The 20,821-nt window shown below is 39.7% G+C and overlaps 1 protein-coding gene across 2 annotated transcripts in view; it reads right to left on the reverse strand.

Annotated features, from left to right (window-relative positions):
* Positions 1 to 20,821, reverse strand: part of rab3gap1 (RAB3 GTPase activating protein subunit 1) — a 201,664-nt gene that overhangs the window by 102,433 nt on the left and 78,410 nt on the right. For both annotated transcript variants that reach the window (XM_060929273.1, XM_060929272.1), the window contains 2 exons: positions 6,805 to 6,878; positions 5,796 to 5,888 (listed from right to left, as the gene is read on the reverse strand). In XM_060929273.1, the coding sequence (XP_060785256.1) occupies positions 5,796 to 5,888; positions 6,805 to 6,878 (167 nt within the window). The remainder of the gene's footprint in view (positions 1 to 5,795; positions 5,889 to 6,804; positions 6,879 to 20,821) is intronic.

Below are 20,821 nucleotides of genomic sequence, written 5' to 3' on the forward strand. Positions count from 1 at the left end.
TTTATTTAGTGTCCAAGTTCACATATTACAGGTTACATTCTAGATTTCGCCAACATCTCTGCTGCTTCCTTCCAAGAAATCACAGTGAAGAAGTTTTTTCTTTCATCGAGCTGCACGTAGGACCTCAAGCTGATTTCGAGCACAGTCGACAGACCAGGACTACTAGAGGTGTGACTATTCGGTTTTTTCACGATGCACATTTTTTGTCTTCCATTTTATAACTGATGCAAATCACTGTCAATATTCTGTTCACTGTCAGCCTGGAAATGTAGAGCAATTAAAAAAAAAAAAAAAAAAAAGTGTTGCCTTTGTAATCTTTATTCAGACTCCAGTCACTCTCGGACTTCCACGCGGAAACGGTTTCAGCTTCGACATGTCTGGTACAGGCATAGTTGTCTCATTTGAAGTCGTCCCAGATTCAACTTGAAGTTTAGACGCAGATTCTTCACGAAACTTTAGTTTCACATCGATCTCAACTGTTGGATGGTGCCACTGAATAGGATTCTGCATGATGAGGAAACTTGGGGTAGTATCTCACTGGGCTGCGACAGCCCGCGACTAGTTGGAGACACAACAATTGCGATAAAATATGCGAATTAGCGACAATTTTCACTTGGAATCACACCGAATTGATATTCGCATATTTTACCGCAATTGTTGGGTATCCAGCTAGTCGCAGGCTGTCGCAGCCCGGCTTTCCCTCAGGCAGGGAAGTAGAGGAAGCCTCACAGAAACTGACTTGAGAAGGGTTCACGATGGCTTTGTGACACCAGCGACGCATTTGCGGCTACTTTGAGAGAAATTTTATCGCATGAATTTTTTGAACATGTTCAAAATTTCAGCAACGAAGGAGCGACACTTTGCGACTCATGCGAGGAAATTGAGAAGCCCCACGAATGTTTCAAGACACTTTTGAAACTCTCGCGAATGACGTTCGCAATTTGTCGCAAGCTGTCGCAGCCCAGTGAGATACTGGCTTTAGACTCGCACAGCTTACACAACATTTGTTTTCTGTCACGAGACAGTAAGAAATGCCACCAAACTGAGCTTTTAAAAGCTGGTGGCTTCAGGAATTCCGAGTCGTCCGCCATGTCGTTCACAAAGCAACACGTGATCTCACGAGGCTGCTATAGCAACCACAAACCATGGCTGCGCCCACGTACAGCTCCGGACACAGAATCGAATTTTTAATATCAAAATTGTGCTGTTTGTCAAAATTTGTTATGCATCTAGGGTTACCGGGGTGAAATTAGGTTGTGTTAGTGAATCGTGATTCATTAAATTTTAATCAATTTTTGAATCGCGGATTGAAACAGATCGATAGATCGGGGATTGATTAATTGTCACACCTCAAAGGACTACTTATAATAACTTGTTTTTTATGATATAAACAAGGAGTGTTCTGAGAGCACAATATCCCCCGCTGGCAACTCGGCCATAACTCTTGTAAAATGCGACTGAATTGAATGAAATTGTGATATATGTTGGTAATACGCATAACAAGGAATCCTGCCAAGTTTCATAAAATTCCTCCAAAAATTGAGAGGAGTAGATTTCAGAAGGTGAGTACCCTTCCCAGGACAGACATCGCCACGACATAATCCCCCTTCGGACCTTTCGGCCAGCATGAAATTCCTCCAAAAATTGTGATGGAACTTGATTTCAGAAAGCAAGAACAAATTGACAAAATTGCCAAAAAGTACAAGTTTGTTCATAATCAAAGGAATAACTCTGGTAAAATTAAACGAAATTTCAATCTGCATATTACTGTCATATAACAAAGCCTTTTGCCAAGTTTGGTGAAATTCCTCCACAAACTGTGAGCGGAGTTGATTTCAGAAGAACGTACACCCTCATGAAACTGTCAAAGTACAAGTTATTTAATCAAGGATCAAAACTGGTTAAATTTTCACAAACGAAATTAAATCTCAATATGCGTATTACCGTCAGATAACAAGGCCTTTTGTCAAGTTTGGTGAAATTCCTCCAAAAATTGAGAGGAGTTGATTTCAGAAGATAAACACACCTTAATGAAATTTTCAAAGTATAATTTTGTTAATCAAGGGCTGGAACTCTGGTAAAATGGGACTGAATTGAATGAAATTGCAGTGTGTGTATTACTGACATATAACAAAGAATCCTGGCACGTTTCATGAAATTCCTCCAAAAATTGAGAGAGGAGTTGATTTCAGAAGGTGAGCACCCTTCCCGGGACGGATGGACAGACATCGCCATGACATAATCCCCCTTCGGGCCTTTCAGCAAGCGGGGGATAAAAAAAAAAAAAAAAAAACACGAGCCTAAACGTTGCCAAAAGCATCAAAAATATCCATATAAAAATCACCCCAAACCATGTGGCAAAGTGTGTTCTGGTCTGACTGGCACAAAAACAAGACAGCTCATTACACACAGTGAAGCATGGTGGTGGTGGTGGCGGCATCAGGCTATGGAGCTTCTCTCCAGCTAGGACTAGGGCTCTAGTCAAGATAGAGGGAGTCATGGAAAATACTTCAAATGCCAGTCTATCCTGGCATAAAACTTGCAAGACTATCAGACAGCTGAAGAAAAAAAAAAATTATATTTTTTCACCTTTCAACACGACAACCCCCCAATGCACAAGTGACTAAAATGACCCCAGTCAGAGTGCAGCTCTAAACCCATTTAGAAACACATGGAATGACTTGAATGCTGGACACAGGAGATCCCTTCATAATTTGATCGATTTAAAGCATTTCTAAAGAAGAGTGGAATACGACTGCCAAATTGGTAGACTTTGACCCAAAAAGACTGAGTGCTCTATTACAAGTAAAAGATGCTTTAACAAAGTATTACAACCCCGATTCCAAAAAAGTTGGGACAAAGTACAAATTGTAAATAAAAACGGAATGCAATAATTTACAAATCTCAAAAACTGATATTGTATTCACAATAGAACATAGACAACATATCAAATGTCGAAAGTGAGACATTTTGAAATTTCATGCCAAATATTGGCTCATTTGAAATTTCATGACAGCAACACATCTCAAAAAAGTTGGGACAGGGGCAATAAGAGGCTGGAAAAGTTAAAGGTACAAAAAAGGAACAGCTGGAGGACCAAATTGCAACTCATTAGGTCAATTGGCAATAGGTCATTAACATGACTGGGTATAAAAAGAGCATCTTGGAGTGGCAGCGGCTCTCAGAAGTAAAGATGGGAAGAGGATCACCAATCCCCCTAATTCTGCGCCGACAAATAGCGGAGCAATATCAGAAAGGAGTTCGACGGGTGTAAAATTGCAAAGAGTTTGAACATATCATCATCTACAGTGCATAATATCATCAAAAGATTCAGAGAATCTGGAAGAATCTCTGTGCGTAAGGGTCAAGGCCGGAAAACCATACTGGGTGCCCGTGATCTTCGGGCCCTTAGACGGCACTGCATCACATACAGGCATCCTTCTGTATTGGAAAAAAAAAAATCACAAAATGGGCTCAGGAATATTTCCAGAGAACATTATCTGTGAACACAATTCACAGTGCCATCCGCCGTTGCCAGCTAAAACTCTATAGTTCAAAGAAGAAGCCGTATCTAAACATGATCCAGAAGCGCAGACGTCTTCTCTGGGCCAAGGCTCATTTAAAATGGACTGTGGCAAAGTGGAAAACTGTTCTGTGGTCAGACGAATCAAAATTTGAAGTTCTTTATGGAAATCAGGGACGCCGTGTCATTCGGACTAAAGAGGAGAAGGACGACCCAAGTTGTTATCAGTGCTCAGTTCAGAAGCCTGCATTTCTGATGGTATGGGGTTGCATTAGTGCGTATGGCATGGGCAGCTTACACATCTGGAAAGACACCATCAATGCTGAAAGGTATATCCAGGTTCTAGAGCAACATATGCTCCCATCCAGACGACGTCTCTTTCAGGGAAGACCTTGCATTTTCCAACATGACAATGCCAAACCACATACTGCATCAATTACAGCATCATGGCTGCGTAGAAGAAGGGCCCGGGTACTGAACTGGCCAGCCTGCAGTCCAGATCTTTCACCCATAGAAAACATTTGGCACATCATAAAATGGAAGATACGACAAAAAAGACCCAAGACAGTTGAGCAACTAGAATCCTACATTAGACAAGAATGGGTTAACATTCCTATCCCTAAACTTGAGCAACTTGTCTCCTCAGTCCCCAGACGTTTACAGACTGTTGTAAAGAGAAAAGGGGATGTCTCACAGTGGGAAACATGGCCTTGTCCCAACTTTTTTGAGATGTGTTGTTGTCATGAAATTTAAAAATCACCTAATTTTTCCTCTTTAAATGATACATTTTCTCAGTTTAAACATTTGATATGTCATCTATGTTCTATTCTGAATAAAATATGGAATTTTGAAACTTCCACATCATTGCATTCCATTTTTAGTTACAATTTGTACTTTATCCCAACTTTTTTGGAATCGGGGTTGTAATTAAAGGGGAACTGACGCCATTTTTAAACTTGATTTCTTAATTAATGTGTTATTCAATTACGTTTTTGGTTTTAGTCACCTTATATCGTGACTCGTATTGGCATATTATATTACACATATCGGCCTTTTCGGTTTTTAGCCATGTTGAATGTAGTTCGTTTGGTCCACGGCAGGCGTCGCTTATCAGCGCGATCTTCACGAGACTTGTGCGAGACTCCAAACGTGAAGTGTCAGCACTGCCATTTTGAAAACTGTTTACACAGCGGCCAGATCGCCATATCATTCCAATTTAGATTAATTTCGAGTTTCCAGTTTCATCAGTGATGGAGATTATTCCATACGACTTTGAACCAGAAAAGTTGGAAAGACGACAGGATAAGGACGAGTCCGTCACGCTGGTATTTACGTCATTACTGTCACACAATTAAAACGTGCCAGATCAGGCGGCTGGTGGGTTTTCAAAATAATAAAACGCATGCATGTGTTTTTACACTGAGCGCATTTCCCACATAATCCTCACTAAGGTTTCGGACAGCACTACAAAATGGCGTCCCTGCTATATAGTGAGTAGGGAGCAATTTCGGACACAGGGAAAACTTCCGGCTTGATTACATCAGCATTCGAAAGAGGGCGCGCGCGCGTCTTTCGACAACGTCGGCAGATGTCCGTCACTTTGATTTCCGCTGTACGTTTTACTTCCGTTCTACAATGTCTCGCACAGGTCTCAACGAATCTCGTTTACGGCCATTGCTTTGACATATGGACTGATATTACGGAGCGTATTTCAAAAACACTCATCACTTGCTATAGCAGCGACAAAATGGTGATCAAAAATGCATTCCGATATTTAATAAAATGAGATAAATAGAATTCTGATGATTAAAAAAAAAAAAACATTGCCTTCAGTTCCCCTTTAAATGGTGTGCACAATTGTGCACCCACGTTATTATAATTCTTTTTCTTTATACCGCAAACGTTTTTCATGTTTCACTCAAATTTTGTTGGCTGCTAATACTTGCTATTTTATATTAAAAGGCGGAAAAAAATCCAACATGATTTATCTCGGTTTCATTTTTACGTCGCAAAAACCAGCACTCGACGGGGCGTATACCAGTAGACTTCTTAATATCCACTGTATTTACCTGCAATACTGCCATCTTTCGTCATGTTTCCTCCTTAATAATATCAGCAACTTAAACGCTGCCTACATCAGCCTCCACGTGAATACAATGCCGGCACGCAAGCATCCAAAATCATCACGTGATGTTTTTGATTATCGTCAGCACTAGAATCCACAGCTACCAGAAGCTGCTTTGTTCGGCCCTGAAAAGCTCCAGACACCGACCTTTGTTTTCCTCCTCGGCTGAACTCCTTCCCAGGATCTCGTCCGTGGACTCCTTCCGGCTGCACACCTTGAGGAACTCCACGAGAAAGTCGCCTAGAGTTCAAAAAAAGTGTCGATCAAGGCTTTCGGCATAAAACCAGCTCAATCTATTCAACCACAGTGATCAGATCGCTCTCTCTTGTATTCGGAGTGTATCCTCGTATTAGTCTTGCAGAAGACAACTCTCACCATTTCAACTAGAATTTATGTTTATAATTTGAGAAAAATAAACCTCGGAAAAACGTAATGGTCAGCAACATCAAACCTTCCTACATGTAAATTGTAATATCAAATTTCTTTCGACTAAGCCCAAAGAGTTGTTTCAACAGAAAAGACTTTCAATGGCTTAATTTTGCACACACTGCACTATAGCGCTGATGTCCTGGGCATGTTTCCACAGGGAGCAATCACACAGATGGATGGAGCTCAAAGCTCCCTGCTACAATATCTACAGTGTTATTGTCGCGACAAGTTATATCTCTGAAATACTGCAAGGTAAAAGTTGGCAATCTAATTGGTGGTGACCCTCTACCAATGGAGGCACAAACATCAGAAAAAGCTCAACTACATTCCTTCCCATTCTCTCTCTCTCTCTTACACGAATGTGACTAGAAAAACTACAGACAGCAAATCTTCCACCTCTCTCTCTCGACCTCTTGAACATTTTACACTTCACAAGCTGCACAAAGTAATTAAACAGAAGATTTACAGCTACACTTTTCTCAAAATTCTCTGATGTACAGCCCAGAAAAAGCTGGCAGGGTGACGTGACACATGCCCACTCATCCACTCTTCTGTTCTGTTTTTTTTCATCCCTGCTGTGATGTTTACTCAAATAAAAGCACCCTTTCTAAAGAAACTGAATAATAATAGTGATAATTGCACACCAAGCACACGTGTTACATTTCTAACGACCTAGTTTAACGTTTAAAGAACTTAAAAAAAAAAAGTATAACCGCGATATCCTTACCCAGCAAACATTGGGGATTGTCCGCTTTCCGCACTCTCACAGACCAGTGAGGAGCTTGGAGTGGATCCAGATCACTAAGTGAGCAGAAAGATGATCGTAAGGTCATAAGAATAAAGTGAACAACAAAGCAATGCATAATTCATTATAAAAGTAAACAGTAAGAAACTTTCAATTACAGTGTCTTGCAAAAGTATTCATCCCCCTTGGTGTTTGTCCTGTTTTGCTGCATTACAAGCTGAAATTAAAATTGATTTTTGGGGTTTTAGCACCATTTGATTTACGCAACATGCCTACCACTGTAAAAGATGTACATTGCTGTAGAATTAAGATGAAAAAACAGAAATGTGGAGTGTGCATAGGTATTCACCCCCCAAAGTCAATACTTTGTAGAGCCACCTTTTGCTGCAATTACAGCTGAAAGTCTCTTGGGGTATGTCTCTATTAGCTTAGCACATCTAGCCACTGGGATTTTTGCCCATTCCTCAAGGCAAAACTGCTCCAACTCCAAGTAAGATGGGTTGTGTTGGTGTACAGCAATCTTCAAGTTATGCCACAAATTCTCAATTAGATTGAGGTCTGGGCTTTGATTGGGCCATTCCGAGACATTTAAATGTGTCCCTTTAAACCGCTCCAGTGTAGCTTTAGCAGTATGTTTAGGGTTATTGTCCTGCTGGAACGTGAACCTTCATCCCAGTCTCAAACCTCTGGCCGACTCAAACAGGTTTTCCTCCAGAATTGCCTTGTATTTAGTGCCATCCATCTTTCCTTCAGTCCTGACCAGCTTTCCTGTCCCTGCAGATGATAAACATCCCCACAGCATGATGCTGCCACCACCATGCTTCACTGTAGGAATGGTGTTCTCAGGGTGTTGGGTTTGCGTCACACATGGCATTTCCCATAATGGCCAAAAAGATCAATTTTAGTCTCATTTGACCAGAGAATCTTCTTCCATGTGTTTGGGGAGTCGGCCACATGCTGTTGGGCAAACTCCAAACATGTTTTCTTAAGCAATGACTTTTTTCTGGCCACTCTTCCATAAAGCCCCGCTCTGTGGAGTGTACGGCATAAAGTGCTCCTACGGACAGATCCTCCCATCTCCGCTGTGGATCTTTGCAGCTCCTTCAGTGTTATCTTCAGTGGCTTTGTTGTATCTCTGATTAATGCCCTCCTTGTCCAGTCTGTGAGTTTTGGTGGGTGATCATCTCTTGTCAGGGTTGTAGTGGTGCCATATTCTTTCCATTTTGCTATAATGGATTTAATGGCGCTCCCTTGGATATTCAAAGTTTGGGATATTTTTTATAACCCAACCTATACTTCTCCACAACTTTGTCTCTGACCTGTTTGGAGGCTCCTTGGTTTTCATGTTGCTTGCTTAGTAGTGTTGCAGAGTCAGGGTCCTTCCAGAACAGGCTGATTTATACAGACATCATGTGACAGATCATGTGACTCTGATTGCACACAAGTGGATCTTAATCAACTAATTATGTGATTTATGAAGTGAATTGGTTGGACCGGCTCTTATTTAGGGGTTTCATACGAAAGGGGGTGAATACATAGGCACACTCCAGATTTCTGTTTTTTCATCTTAATTATTGTTTGCGTCACAATAAAACAACAATTTGTATCTTTAAAGTGGTCGGCGTGTTGTGTAAATCAAATGGTGCTAACCCCCCAAAAATCCATTTTAATTCCAGTTTGTAATGCGACAAAACAGGACAAACACCAAGGGGGATGAATACTTTTGCAAGACACTATATATAAAAAGAAAAGGAAAAAAAAAAAAAGTTACAAGCTAAACAGCCCAGTGAACTGGTTCATTGAATCACCACTTTAATTCATTTATAAGGCAATTTCACAGGAAAGGTTACCACTTGAGATGGCACAATACCACAATTTCCTTTCCAATACCAACACTGAAAGCTTGAGTATCAACCCACACCAAGATCAATCGATAGCTGTCTTTCAAAACTGCTAAACTTTCTTTGGTTTTTTAATTTTATTATTATTATGATTATTATTATTATTAAACTGAATCGCTTCACAGTTACACTCGGACACAAAATTCATGTATATTGTAAACATGTATTGTATAAGTCAGGGGTTTTCAAAGTGTGGGAGAGTCAGCCCCCCCTCAGAGAGCAAATAAACAACAGCGCCCCCCCTTACAATTTTTGTTGTTGCTATACTTAATGTTCCATTCGTATTAAAAAAAAAAAAAAAATGGTTGTACACATTTTTATTTTTTTCCTTTTACACATTTTAAACATCTGTGCTTTTTTAAAACCTCTTTTTACACATTTCAAACATCTGTGCTTTTTTAAAACCTCTTTTACACATTTTAAACATCTGCTTTTTAAAACCTCTTTTTACACATTTTAAACGTGCTTTTTTTAAAACCTCTTTTTACACATTTTAAACATCTGTGCTTTTTAAAACCTCTTTACACATCTGTGCTTTTTTAAAACCTCTTTTTTACACATTTTAAACATCTGTGCTTTTTAAAACCTTTTTACACATTTTAAACATCTGTGCTTTTTAAAACCTCTTTACACATCTGTGCTTTTTTAAAACCTCTTTTTTACACATTTTAAACATCTGCTTTTTAAAACCTCTTTTTACACATTTTAAACGTGCTTTTTTTAAAACCTCTTTTTACACATTTTAAACATCTGTGCTTTTTTAAAACCTCTTTTTTACACATTTTAAACATCTGTGCTTTTTTAAAACCTCTTTTTTACACATTTTAAACATCTGTGCTTTTTTAAAACCTCTTTTTTACACATTTTAAACATCTGTGCTTTTTAAAACCTTTTTACACATCTGTGCTTTTTTAAAACCTCTTTTACACATTTTAAACATCTGTGCTTTTTAAAACCTCTTTACACATCTGTGCTTTTTTAAAACCTCTTTTTTACACATTTTAAACATCTGCTTTTTAAAACCTCTTTTTACACATTTTAAACGTGCTTTTTTTAAAACCTCTTTTTACACATTTTAAACATCTGTGCTTTTTTAAAACCTCTTTTTTACACATTTTAAACATCTGTGCTTTTTTAAAACCTCTTTTTTACACATTTTAAACATCTGTGCTTTTTTAAAACCTCTTTTTTACACATTTTAAACATCTGTGCTTTTTTAAAACCTCTTTTTTACACATTTTAAACATCTGTGCTTTTTAAAACCTCTTTACACATCTGTGCTTTTTTAAAACCTCTTTTACACATTTTAAACATGTGCTTTTTTAAAACCTCTTTTTACACATTTTAAACATCTGTGCTTTTTTAAAACCCCTTTTTACACATTTTAAACATCTGCTTTTTTAAAACCTCTTTTTACGCATTTTAAACATCTGCTTTTTTTAAAACCTCTTTTTACACATTTTAAACATCTGTGCTTTTTTAAAACCTCTTTTTACACATTTTAAACATCTGCTTTTTTAAAACCTTTTTACACATTTTAAACGTGCTTTTTTTAAAACCTCTTTTTACACATTTTAAACATCTGTGCTTTTTTAAAACCTCTTTTACACATTTTAAACATCTGTGCTTTTTAAAACACCTTTTTACACCATTTTAAACATTTGTGCTTTTTAAAAACATCTTGTTTTACACATTTTAAACATCTCATAGCATCGTTAGCTAGCACCTCTTGGCAGACAACACACTGTGGCAGTGGAGCATCTTCAGATCCAGTCCATGAAAATCCAAACTTTAAATAATGGTGGTCATACTTCCTTCTTTTTTTGCTTGGCCCAGACTCTGTCTCCTCACTCACTGTAGCTTTAGGTACTAAAAATCGATCCATTTTGTCTCTGGCAAAGGCTAGCTGAAGTTCGTTAAATGTCCGCAATAGTAACTTCTTCTGGTTTATTTTTCCTCACGTTGCACGCCCCCCCCTGAAGAACTCTGGCGCCCCCTAGGGGAGGTGTGCCCCACACTTTGAAAAGCCCTGGTATAAGGTATTAATATAATGAATTCTATTCTAAAAAGAGGAGAAAAAAAAACCCAGCCTCGTTTCTTTATATGTAAACCTTCTCAGTTAGAGAAATACATTTCTTTCCAAATTCAATATCTGCCATTTGTTATCGGACCCGATATCATGTAACGTTCAAGAGATGATTGCGAAACAAAATTTATGATGTTCATTGGCGAAATCAGCACTCTATTAATGCATTGCAGTGTCTTTTCACTGTAACACCAGAACTCCAACTCTACATAATCCATCGAGTAAAATATACAGACGTTATATATAATTCTCATCATCACGTAAGCTAAATGTTTCGTGGGGAGCCTGCGAAATTAACATTTTTGTGATTGTTGATAATCCAATAGCTCCAAATTTGCACCACCCAACATGCATTACACTCACTGGCCACTTTAATAGGAACTTCTTGCTAATTGTAAGAGTCCTGTTCTTGGCTGCCGGATGTGATCTTCTGCTGTGGCATGCTGAGATGCTTTTCTGCTCACCATGGTTGTAAAGAGTTGCTAGGAGTTACTATATCCTTCCTGGCAGCTTGAACCAATCTGGCCATTTTTCGCTGATCTCTCATCAACAAAGGTGTTTGTTTTTCGCACCATTCTGTGTAAATTCTAGAGACTGTTGTGTGTGAAAACCCCAGGAGATCTACAGTTTCTGAAAAATACTCAAACCAGTCCATCTGGCTCAAACCAACACCCATGCCAGAGTGAAAAAAAAAGTCACGCTTTGAGATCGCAATTTTGCCCATTCTGATGTCTGAAGTGAACATTAACTGAAGCTCTTGATTTGTAGCTGCATGATTTGATGCACTGTGCTGCTGTCGAAGGACTGGCGGATTAGAGAACTGCATCAAACAGCAGGTGGACGGGGGTTCCTAATAAAGTGGCCGGTGAGTGTATGGGTACATAAATATGTTATAATGGTTATTTAAAAAAAAAAAAAAAACATCCATAACACACTCCAACCCTCTTCAGCAGCTTTCAAACACCACCAGAGGCAGCGGAAAGCGGGCACTTTAGCCCACTCTGGAGCTCTATTTCTGCTACGGAGCTCATTGTGTGTTGATTTATTTTCAAAAGTCCTCAGGTCAGACATTTAAGTTTTCTTGAGAGACTTTAATAAATTTGTTTAAGATACGGTGAACATTTTCTTTCTAATACTAAACTTCTGTTTTTAATTTTAGCTATTTTATTTTATTTTAATTGTGACCGAAGGGCAGAGTCAGGGAAGTTAAGTGGCAGAATCACTGCACCTGAGGTTAATTAATGTGTTTGTGTGTCTTCCCCAGTGACCGCGCCCTATTTAAGGAGAGAGAGCGAGAGCAGAGGGAGCTGTCTCCTCAACCAGACGACTTGTGTGTGTGTGCCTGGGAGAGTCAAAGTTGCACTGAAAAGTGAAAATAAAAGTTTTGTGAACTCAGTTCTGGCCTGCCGTCCTTCTGTGCTCCACCCACCCATACGAACTGTCACTATATATATATATATATATATATATATATATATATATATATAAAAAATGTCTTCTCAGTTATAATGCTTCTCAAAATAATCTGGAGACTGAATCAAAATCATGAAGCCAGCATCACGAACCGAATCAAATCATAACGCTGTGTACCATTACTCTTAGTTTTACCTGAGCCACCATTTCTTTGCTGGTAATCGGCTTAATAATGTCAATAGTGGGTATCAGATCGATCCCATCTCAAGCTGCCACCTCAGAAAATAGTATTTAAATGCATGTGGAACCTAAAATGACGCATTTGCAATAGGAACATACTGACATTAACTACAACTGACATCTTTTATCTTAAAAATGCAACAAAAAAACTTGAGAATTCAAGATTTTGCATATGTCTGAAGATTCCCAGTCATCCAGGTCATAGTAAACTGTGGGTGGTAGAAATGGGCAACTGGACTTGCTTGAAGATTCTTGAAAACGTTTCACCTCTCGTCCAAAAGGCTTCCTCAGTTCTGTCTGACTAATAGGGAGTATCAGATATTTATCCTCTCCTGGATCAGAATCAGAATTCTGATGACCAGCTCATCTAAGGTGTCATTGAGGCATCATGTTGGTGTGGGTCACTGGAGGCTGGGTGTGAACGGCGAGTCATTAGGGTGATCAAAGATTTTGCATATTTTTGCCCAAAGCTGAGCATTTATTTGGAAAAATTTCAAAATGCTGAATCAAATCAAAGTTTGGATACACGTAATTTAATGTTTTTTTTCTTTTTTTTTTTTTTGATTAATAAAAAAAAGTCACTTCATGTCTTAAAGTAATGATAGATGTCGTTTCTCTTTACCTAGTTGAGCGGTTCTTGACATATGGATGACTGTAGTTGTGGAGTAGGGCTACTTACTGTATTTTTATTATTTGATCTCAAACACATTAAGGAGGTAAGAAATTGCAGTAATTAACTTTTGACGAGACACCTGTTAATTGAAAAGCATTCCAGGTGACTATCTCATGAAGCTGGTTAAGATAACGCCAATTGTGTGCAAAGCGTCATCGAGGTAAACGCTGGCTACTTTAAAAATGAAACATTTTGTTTACTACATAATTCCAGACGCGTCCCAGATGTTATTTCATAGTTTTGATGTCTTCAGTTTTGTTCTACAAATGTACAAAATAGTCCCAATACAGAAAAACCTATGGACGAGTAGGGGTGTACACTACCGTTCAAAAGTTTGGGGTCACTTTGAAATGTCCTTATTTTTGAAAGAAAAGCACTGTTCTTTTCAATGAAGATCACTTTAAACTAATCAGAAATCCACTCTATACATTGCTAATGTGGTAAATGACTATTCTAGCTGCAAATGTCTGGTTTTTGGTGCAATATCTCCATAGGTGTATAGAGGCCCATTTCCAGCAACTCTCACTCCAGTGTTCTAATGGTACAATGTGTTTGCTCATTGCCTCAGAAGGCTAATGGATGATTAGAAAACCCTTGTACAATCATGTCAGCACAGCTGAAAACAGTTGAGCTCTTTAGAGAAGCTATAAAACTGACCTTCCTTTGAGCAGATTGAGTTTCTGGAGCATTGCATTTGTGGGGTCGATTAAATGCTCAAAATGGCCAGAAAAATGTCTTGACTATATTTTCTATTCATTTTACAACCTATGGTGGTAAATAAAAGTGTGACTTTTCATGGAAAACACAAAATTGTCTGGGTGACCCCAAACTTTTGAACGGTAGTGTATAAACTTTTGGCTAGAACTGTCGATATGGGCAAAAGTTTTCTTTAGCATGCACGTTCTGAACCATGCATTTCATTACACCAAAATAACATTTTACTGTGTAATGCCCTTCTCTGGATGCCTGTGCCAAATCCCATGAAACTACAATCAACAAACCGTCGTTGGGAACGGTTCGCGTCTCTGGGTAAATTTTGTTAAGACATTTCTTCATATTTTCTGTGATAATAAGATGCTGATAGAATAACCCAAACAGTAATATTCATTAGGTTTTATACTCTTTAAGAGCTAATTTGCACATCTCTTGCTGATAATAAAGCAGTTGCATTAGTCCTGGTTCTGGGCAATATGCTAGAAATGTACTAATCACAAAGGAACAAAGCTGCTGTGAAAAGCAAAGTTACTCAGGAGAAAGTTATTCTACAAGAGAGAGTTATGATGATGCTGCAGCAAAGTTGGAAATCTATTTCTTCCAGCATTTATAGCATACTAATAAAAAGACACCAGAGTTTGTACTCATATATACACAGATAAGCACTAATGTAAAGTTATTAGACATACAGGACACTTTTTTTGCGATGGAATAAAAGCACGTATTCGATTCCCTTCTAGCAGGTTTCATCAATTAGGTTTGATAGCATGCAACATTGTTCGCATATCCTACGTGTACTACGTCACACTACGCAATGGAGAATGAGTGTTAAATACAGTTTACGATATTGCACGGTTCTCAAGACAACGTGATGTCACACGTCAGAGACGTAAAACTTCCGCGCTAGCGAACGACTGAAGATTTGTAAACATGGCCGCCAGGTTTCGGTCGTTAAATATGGAAGATTTTGAGAGAATTTTGAAAGAGAAAGACGTGTTGAACACTGAAAGGAATGTATATGCATTATAATAGTAATAATAACGGCTGGCTTTTTTTTTTGTAGTATATCAAATATATTCCATTCAGCTAACTCATCTTCGACTCATTCAATATCATGCTAGCTGAATGGAATATATCTGATATACCACTCAACACCAGCCAATGATATTTAAATATATCACTCAGATCCGTGGTGTATTTCCTATGAAAAATGCAAGTTTTAACATAAGAGAAACTTCACATCTTTGAGCCTTTTTATTATTAATAATAAAAAACATAATACACGCTTATCAGGGCGGCACAGTGGTGTAGTGGTTAGCGCTGTCGCCTCACAACAAGAAGGTCCGGGGTCGAGCCCCGTGGCCGGCGAGGGCCTTTCTGTGTGGAGTTTGCATGTTCTCCCCGTGTCCGCGTGGGTTTCCTCCGGGTGCTCCAGTTTCCCCCACAGTCCAAAGACATGCAGGTTAGGTTAACTGGTGACTCTAAATTGACCGTAGGTGTGAATGTGAGTGTGAATGGTTGTCTGTGTCTATGTGTCAGCCCTGTGATGACCTGGCGACTTGTCCAGGGTGTACCCCGCCTTTCGCCCGTAGTCAGCTGGGATAGGCTCCAGCTTGCCTGTGACCCTATAGGACAGGATAAAGCGGCTAGAGATAATGAGATGAGACATGCTGATCATACGTGTATAATAACTCCACTCTATCCGGTGGAGAATGAGCATTGAATATGGTTTACAATGTAAACCATGGTTTAGAAAATGAGGCCAAATTAGAATTTAAAGAAAAAAAAACGAACAACTTTATTCATCACACACTTGTGAAATTTCCTCTCTGCATTTAACCCATCTGAAGCAGTGAACACGTGAGCAATGAGCACACACACCCAGAGCAGTGGGCAGCCATGCTAACAGCGCCCGGGGAGCAGTTGGGAGTTAGACGCCTCACTCAAGGCCGTCCCATATTAACCTAACCGCATGTCTTTGGACTGTGGGGGAAACCGGAGCACCCAGAGGAAACCCATGCAGACACGGGGAAAACATGCAAACTCCACACAGGAAGGCCCTCACTGGCCACTGGGTTAGAACCCAGAACCTTCTTGCTGTGAGGCGACCGTGCTAACCACTACACCACCGTGCCGCCCACCATGCCACATTAGAAGAAAATTATAATGAAATTATGAAAGAATGAAAACCGTTAAAGAAAGAAATTAAATAGAACATTTGAAACACTAATATGTTTGGGCCTTCTCTGAAGGCCTAGAAGGCCCTGACGGTTCCCAATGGTGTGCGCTAGCTGAATAGCTAGATATGTGTTGGATGTTCAGAAGTAGTTAAAAAAAAAAAAAGCCCAAAAACAAGATCAGCTGTGTGCTACTGCTCACTTTCGTATCCCCCTGCTCTCGCTTCTATCAGAATATTAGCAATCGAAGGAACAGGACACTTATGAATGTTGACTTCAGCAAATAACCCTGAAACAAGTACAGGTAGTCGTCGACTTACGACTGCGTTTGGTTACGACTGACCGGTCGTAAACCGATCTGGTCGTAAGTCGGCCTATGTTAAAATGAATGCAAGTATATTGTGATGTGTCATGATACTGTAATCATCTTAGTCTTATTTTATCAACATTTTATTTCATTACCTTGGCCCATTATTTGGTTTAAGTCAAACACTGCATACTCAGGGGTGAAAGTAACTTTTATTTCTTGCTGGTATATTATTTTGAGCCATAGTGCGCAGTGCGTGCCGAAAAATACACCTTATTATTTATTATTGTCTACTTATCAAGCATTCACTAGGACTTCTTATCACTCAGCAGTACTAGTATAGTACTTTTTTTAATCACACTATCACTCTTTCATCCACCTGTATAAGTTTTTGATTATAAATAAATTGCAAACATCATTTCAACAACACAACCATTTTAATTACATTTTTTTTTAGCTGAACAGTTGAAAACTAACTTTTCATTTTGGACACAGAACAGTGTAACAGAACAGAAAAGTGAAAATTACTTTGATTACCAGCTGCGCACGTTATAGCACAAGATCTGGTTAAGCCGTACGCGCACTGTAGCTCGCTCGTTGTTTGTCCAGCGAAACACTGCACACGTAATAGAAGAGGCTGGATGCAGTGTTGCCAGATTGGGCGGTTTTAAGTGCATTTTGGTGGGTTTTGAACATATTTTGGGCAGGAAACCGTCAGGAGTATCTGGCAACACTGGCTGGATGCTGGGCGCTGCCGGGAGCTGGGGCGGAAACTGTCGTACGCTCAGCTAGGAAACACTTGCCAGTCATAACCAGACGGTCGTAAAGTTAATCGGTCGTAAGTCGACAACTACCTGTAAGTAAAGAGCAGTACTCTCCTCAGGGATTTCAAATAGCATCCTGGTAAACTGTTTATTTTGAAATTGCATTTTGCCTCTTGAAATAGCATCAAAAGCCACCCTATACGTTTCGTAAATACATTTAGTCGGTAACCAGGAAGTTGATGTGCGACAGACCTGAAAATGGTACACATGGTACAGAACCCCAAGTTGAAGCTCGATACCAAATACCGAGCAATTGTGATTTGTAGTTGGTGAGAAAAGTGTTGTAAACAGCAAGTTGATGTGCGACAAACCTGAAAATGGTATACACGGTATAGAACCCCAAGCTGAAGTTTGGTACCAAATATCAAGTGGCTATGACTTGTGGTTGCTGAGAAAAAGGGCGTTTCGGATGGACGGAAACACTGATACAGACGGACAGAGGTAAACCTGTATCCCCCCCACACACACACACACACTGATCATGGTAAGTGCCCTGATGTGTGTGTGGTGTTCACTGCTTCAGTAATTGGTCTTATTTTTACAGCCAAACGCTTGACCCTCAGGCATCTTCAGGGTTGTTTATGACAATTTAGAAGCGACGTATCCACTAGATCTCAGCCTCAGAAAGTCACATAGCATGTAAGTGACATCTACAACTGATCTGGTCTCATTTCGATGCCCGAAGCACAAAAGTCTGGTCAGAGGCTTGGCATATTGCGCCGCGTTAAGCATCTACGACTGCTTCGTGCTCGCTTGACACTTTACATTACCGCTTTTTGATTATGCCGATTTAGTATGGGGTGATAAAAATAATGACGTACTCATGCAACACCTTTGGACATTACCAAATAATGCTGCAAGATCTATTTTGGACCAACCTAAAGTACTTTTCTGCCACTCAAGCTCTTAATCAGTTAAATTGGGAACCTCTAGCTATCCGCCGCCATCGCTGTATATAAATGCCTTAATAATATCACAGATTTTGATTTTAATTTTCCTAGGAATTACAGGATACGTAATTATGATACACGCCGCTGTCAGGATTTACACTTGCCATGTGCGCGTACTAACTGGGGCAAACAGCGCTTTATATTTCATGTGGCAGCTAACTGGAATAATTTAGATATTACTCTAAGACAGGCATCTAGCCTTAATGACTTCAAATCTATCCTTCATATTGTAATATATTACATATACATTTTAGAAATATTTTGCTCTTCGTTTTTAGTTGTAGAATTTTCATTCACATTATTCGTTTATTATATATACTGTATGTGTGCAGGATCTCTCTGAAAAACACCACGGTGATGAGAGCCTCCTGTATAAACATTATTTATTTATAAATCTCAGATTCGCTCGTATAATTTGTACTCAGAGCGTGATATCTGAATCTCAGAGAGGGTAAGATGTCAGTGCCCAGGGACACTGCTTTCCTTTTCAAATAAAATTGGTACACAGTATACAGATACAAATATAAACACTCGAACATGTCTTGTATGGATATTGTCAGTCAGTATAAAGGAATTTATTTTTGGGCTTTTGTTAACCTTTAAATAACGAGTGCTCCGAGAGCACAAGATCCCCCGCTGGCAACTCGGCCATAACTCTGGTAAAATGTGACGGAATTGAACGAAATTGCAATGTGTGTATTACCGACATATAACAAAGAACCCTGTTGAGTTTTGTGAAATTCCTCCAAAAACTGTGAGAGGAGTTGAGTTCAGAAGGTGAGTACCCTTCCCAAGACGGACAGATGGACATCGCCACAACATAATCCCTCTTCGGACCTTTCGGCCAGCGGGGGATAAAATTGTGAGGGAAGTTGATTTCAGAAAGCAAGCACGTCTTGATGAAATTGCCAAAGTGTGTTAATGATCAAGTGCATAACTCTGGGAAAATTTGCCCAAATTAAACGAAATTTCAATCTGTGTATAGCCGTCATATAACAAAGCCTTTTGCCAAGTTTGGTGAAATTCCTCCAAAAATTGTGAGCGAAGTTGATTTCAGAAGAATGTACACCCTCATGAAACTGTCTAAGTGCAAGTTATTTAATCAAGGGTCAAAACTCTGGTCAAATTTTCACAAACGAAATTAAATCACCGTATGCGTATTACCGTCATATAACAAGGCCTTTAGACAAGCTTCGAGAAATTCATCCAAAAATTGTAAGAGGAGCTGATGTCAGAAGGCGAGCGCACCTTCACGAAACTATAGGGGTGTTCACACGGCACATATTTGCATCGATGCTGCACCGATGTCTTTTGTTGCGATATATCTTACACCGGTGTAAATTTTCTGGAGCGTTCACACGTCACAAACCTGCTTACTAGAGAGAAGCGTATTAGCACCGGTGCAGCCCCACTTGCATTCACACGGCAGTTTTTGCGACCGTGCTATACGATAGTAATAATGCGGAAATGAAATATGCGCATGCGTGAAAAAGTACTTCCTTTTCCCGCCTTGTTTGCGATTGATATATCGAAAAACCATGGTTTATACTTCTCCAGACAAACTTTCTACGTTGTGGTCTATCAGACACCGTAAAAGGGTAAAAGAGAGAAAGGAAAGGTTGCGCAAGTACAAGAGAGCACGAAAACAACGCATTCTACAATTATTTCGGCAACAAATTGACGACTTCGTGTCGTTCATGGCCATGTGGACGGTTGTCATGGCATCACCAAGCGCCGGGAAAACAACGTGGATGAAGACACGCAGTTCTGTTGTTGTTGATATTCGCCATTTTGCAAGCGCAAAACACCAGGATGCAAATTATGCAATGCCCGTATGTAATCAACTCTCGTCACGCGTAGCGAGTCTACCCCTGTAGCGTTCAGACGTCCCATTTTATATCGGTGCTGCCCTGCAAACTAGCATTTACTCCGGAGTAAATTTCTTAAACCACCTCCCGAGCAGGGTTAGATTTGCAGCGGTTTAAGCAGCTTTCAGGGGCGACACCGGTATAACTTTGTACCGTGTGAACGCTCTACCGGGGCAGCCCCGGTGCTACACCGGAGTAAAAGTTGCCGTGTGAACACCCCTTATGAAAATACAAGGTTGTTAATCAAGGGCCACAACTCTGGTAAAATGTGACCGAATTGAACGAAATTACAACAATGCGTACTACTGATATATAACAATGCCTCTTGTCAAGCTTTGAGAAATTCCTGTAAAAATTGTGAGACGAGTTGATTTCAGAAGGAAAACACACTCATGAAATTGTCAAAGTATAATTTTGTTAATCAAGGGCTGGAACTCTGGTAAAATGTGACTGAACTGAACGAAATTACAATAAAGTGTATTACTGACATAGAACAAAGACTCCTGCCAAGTTTTGTGAAATTCCTCCAAAAATTGACAGAGGAGTTGATTTCAGAAGGTGAGCACCTTTCCCGGGACGGACAAACGGACGTGGCTATGACCTAATCCCCCTTCAGGCCTTTCGGCCAGCGGGGGATAAAAAGTGACAAACAGGAAATACTTTTAAAAAGAGACAGGAATACTTCTTGCTTGGGAAGAATCTAATGCCGCTTTTCCACTACCAACGTGGCTGAGTCGGGCTGAGCCGTGCCGTGCTGAGTTGGGCTGAGTCGAGCTGAGCGGGGCTGTTGGAGTTGCATTTCGACTACAACCGCGCTGAACCGTGCTGGCTGGAAGTGGGTGGACA

This window comes from Neoarius graeffei, chromosome 9 (assembly GCF_027579695.1).
Source record: "Neoarius graeffei isolate fNeoGra1 chromosome 9, fNeoGra1.pri, whole genome shotgun sequence".
NCBI lineage: Eukaryota > Metazoa > Chordata > Actinopteri > Siluriformes > Ariidae > Neoarius > Neoarius graeffei.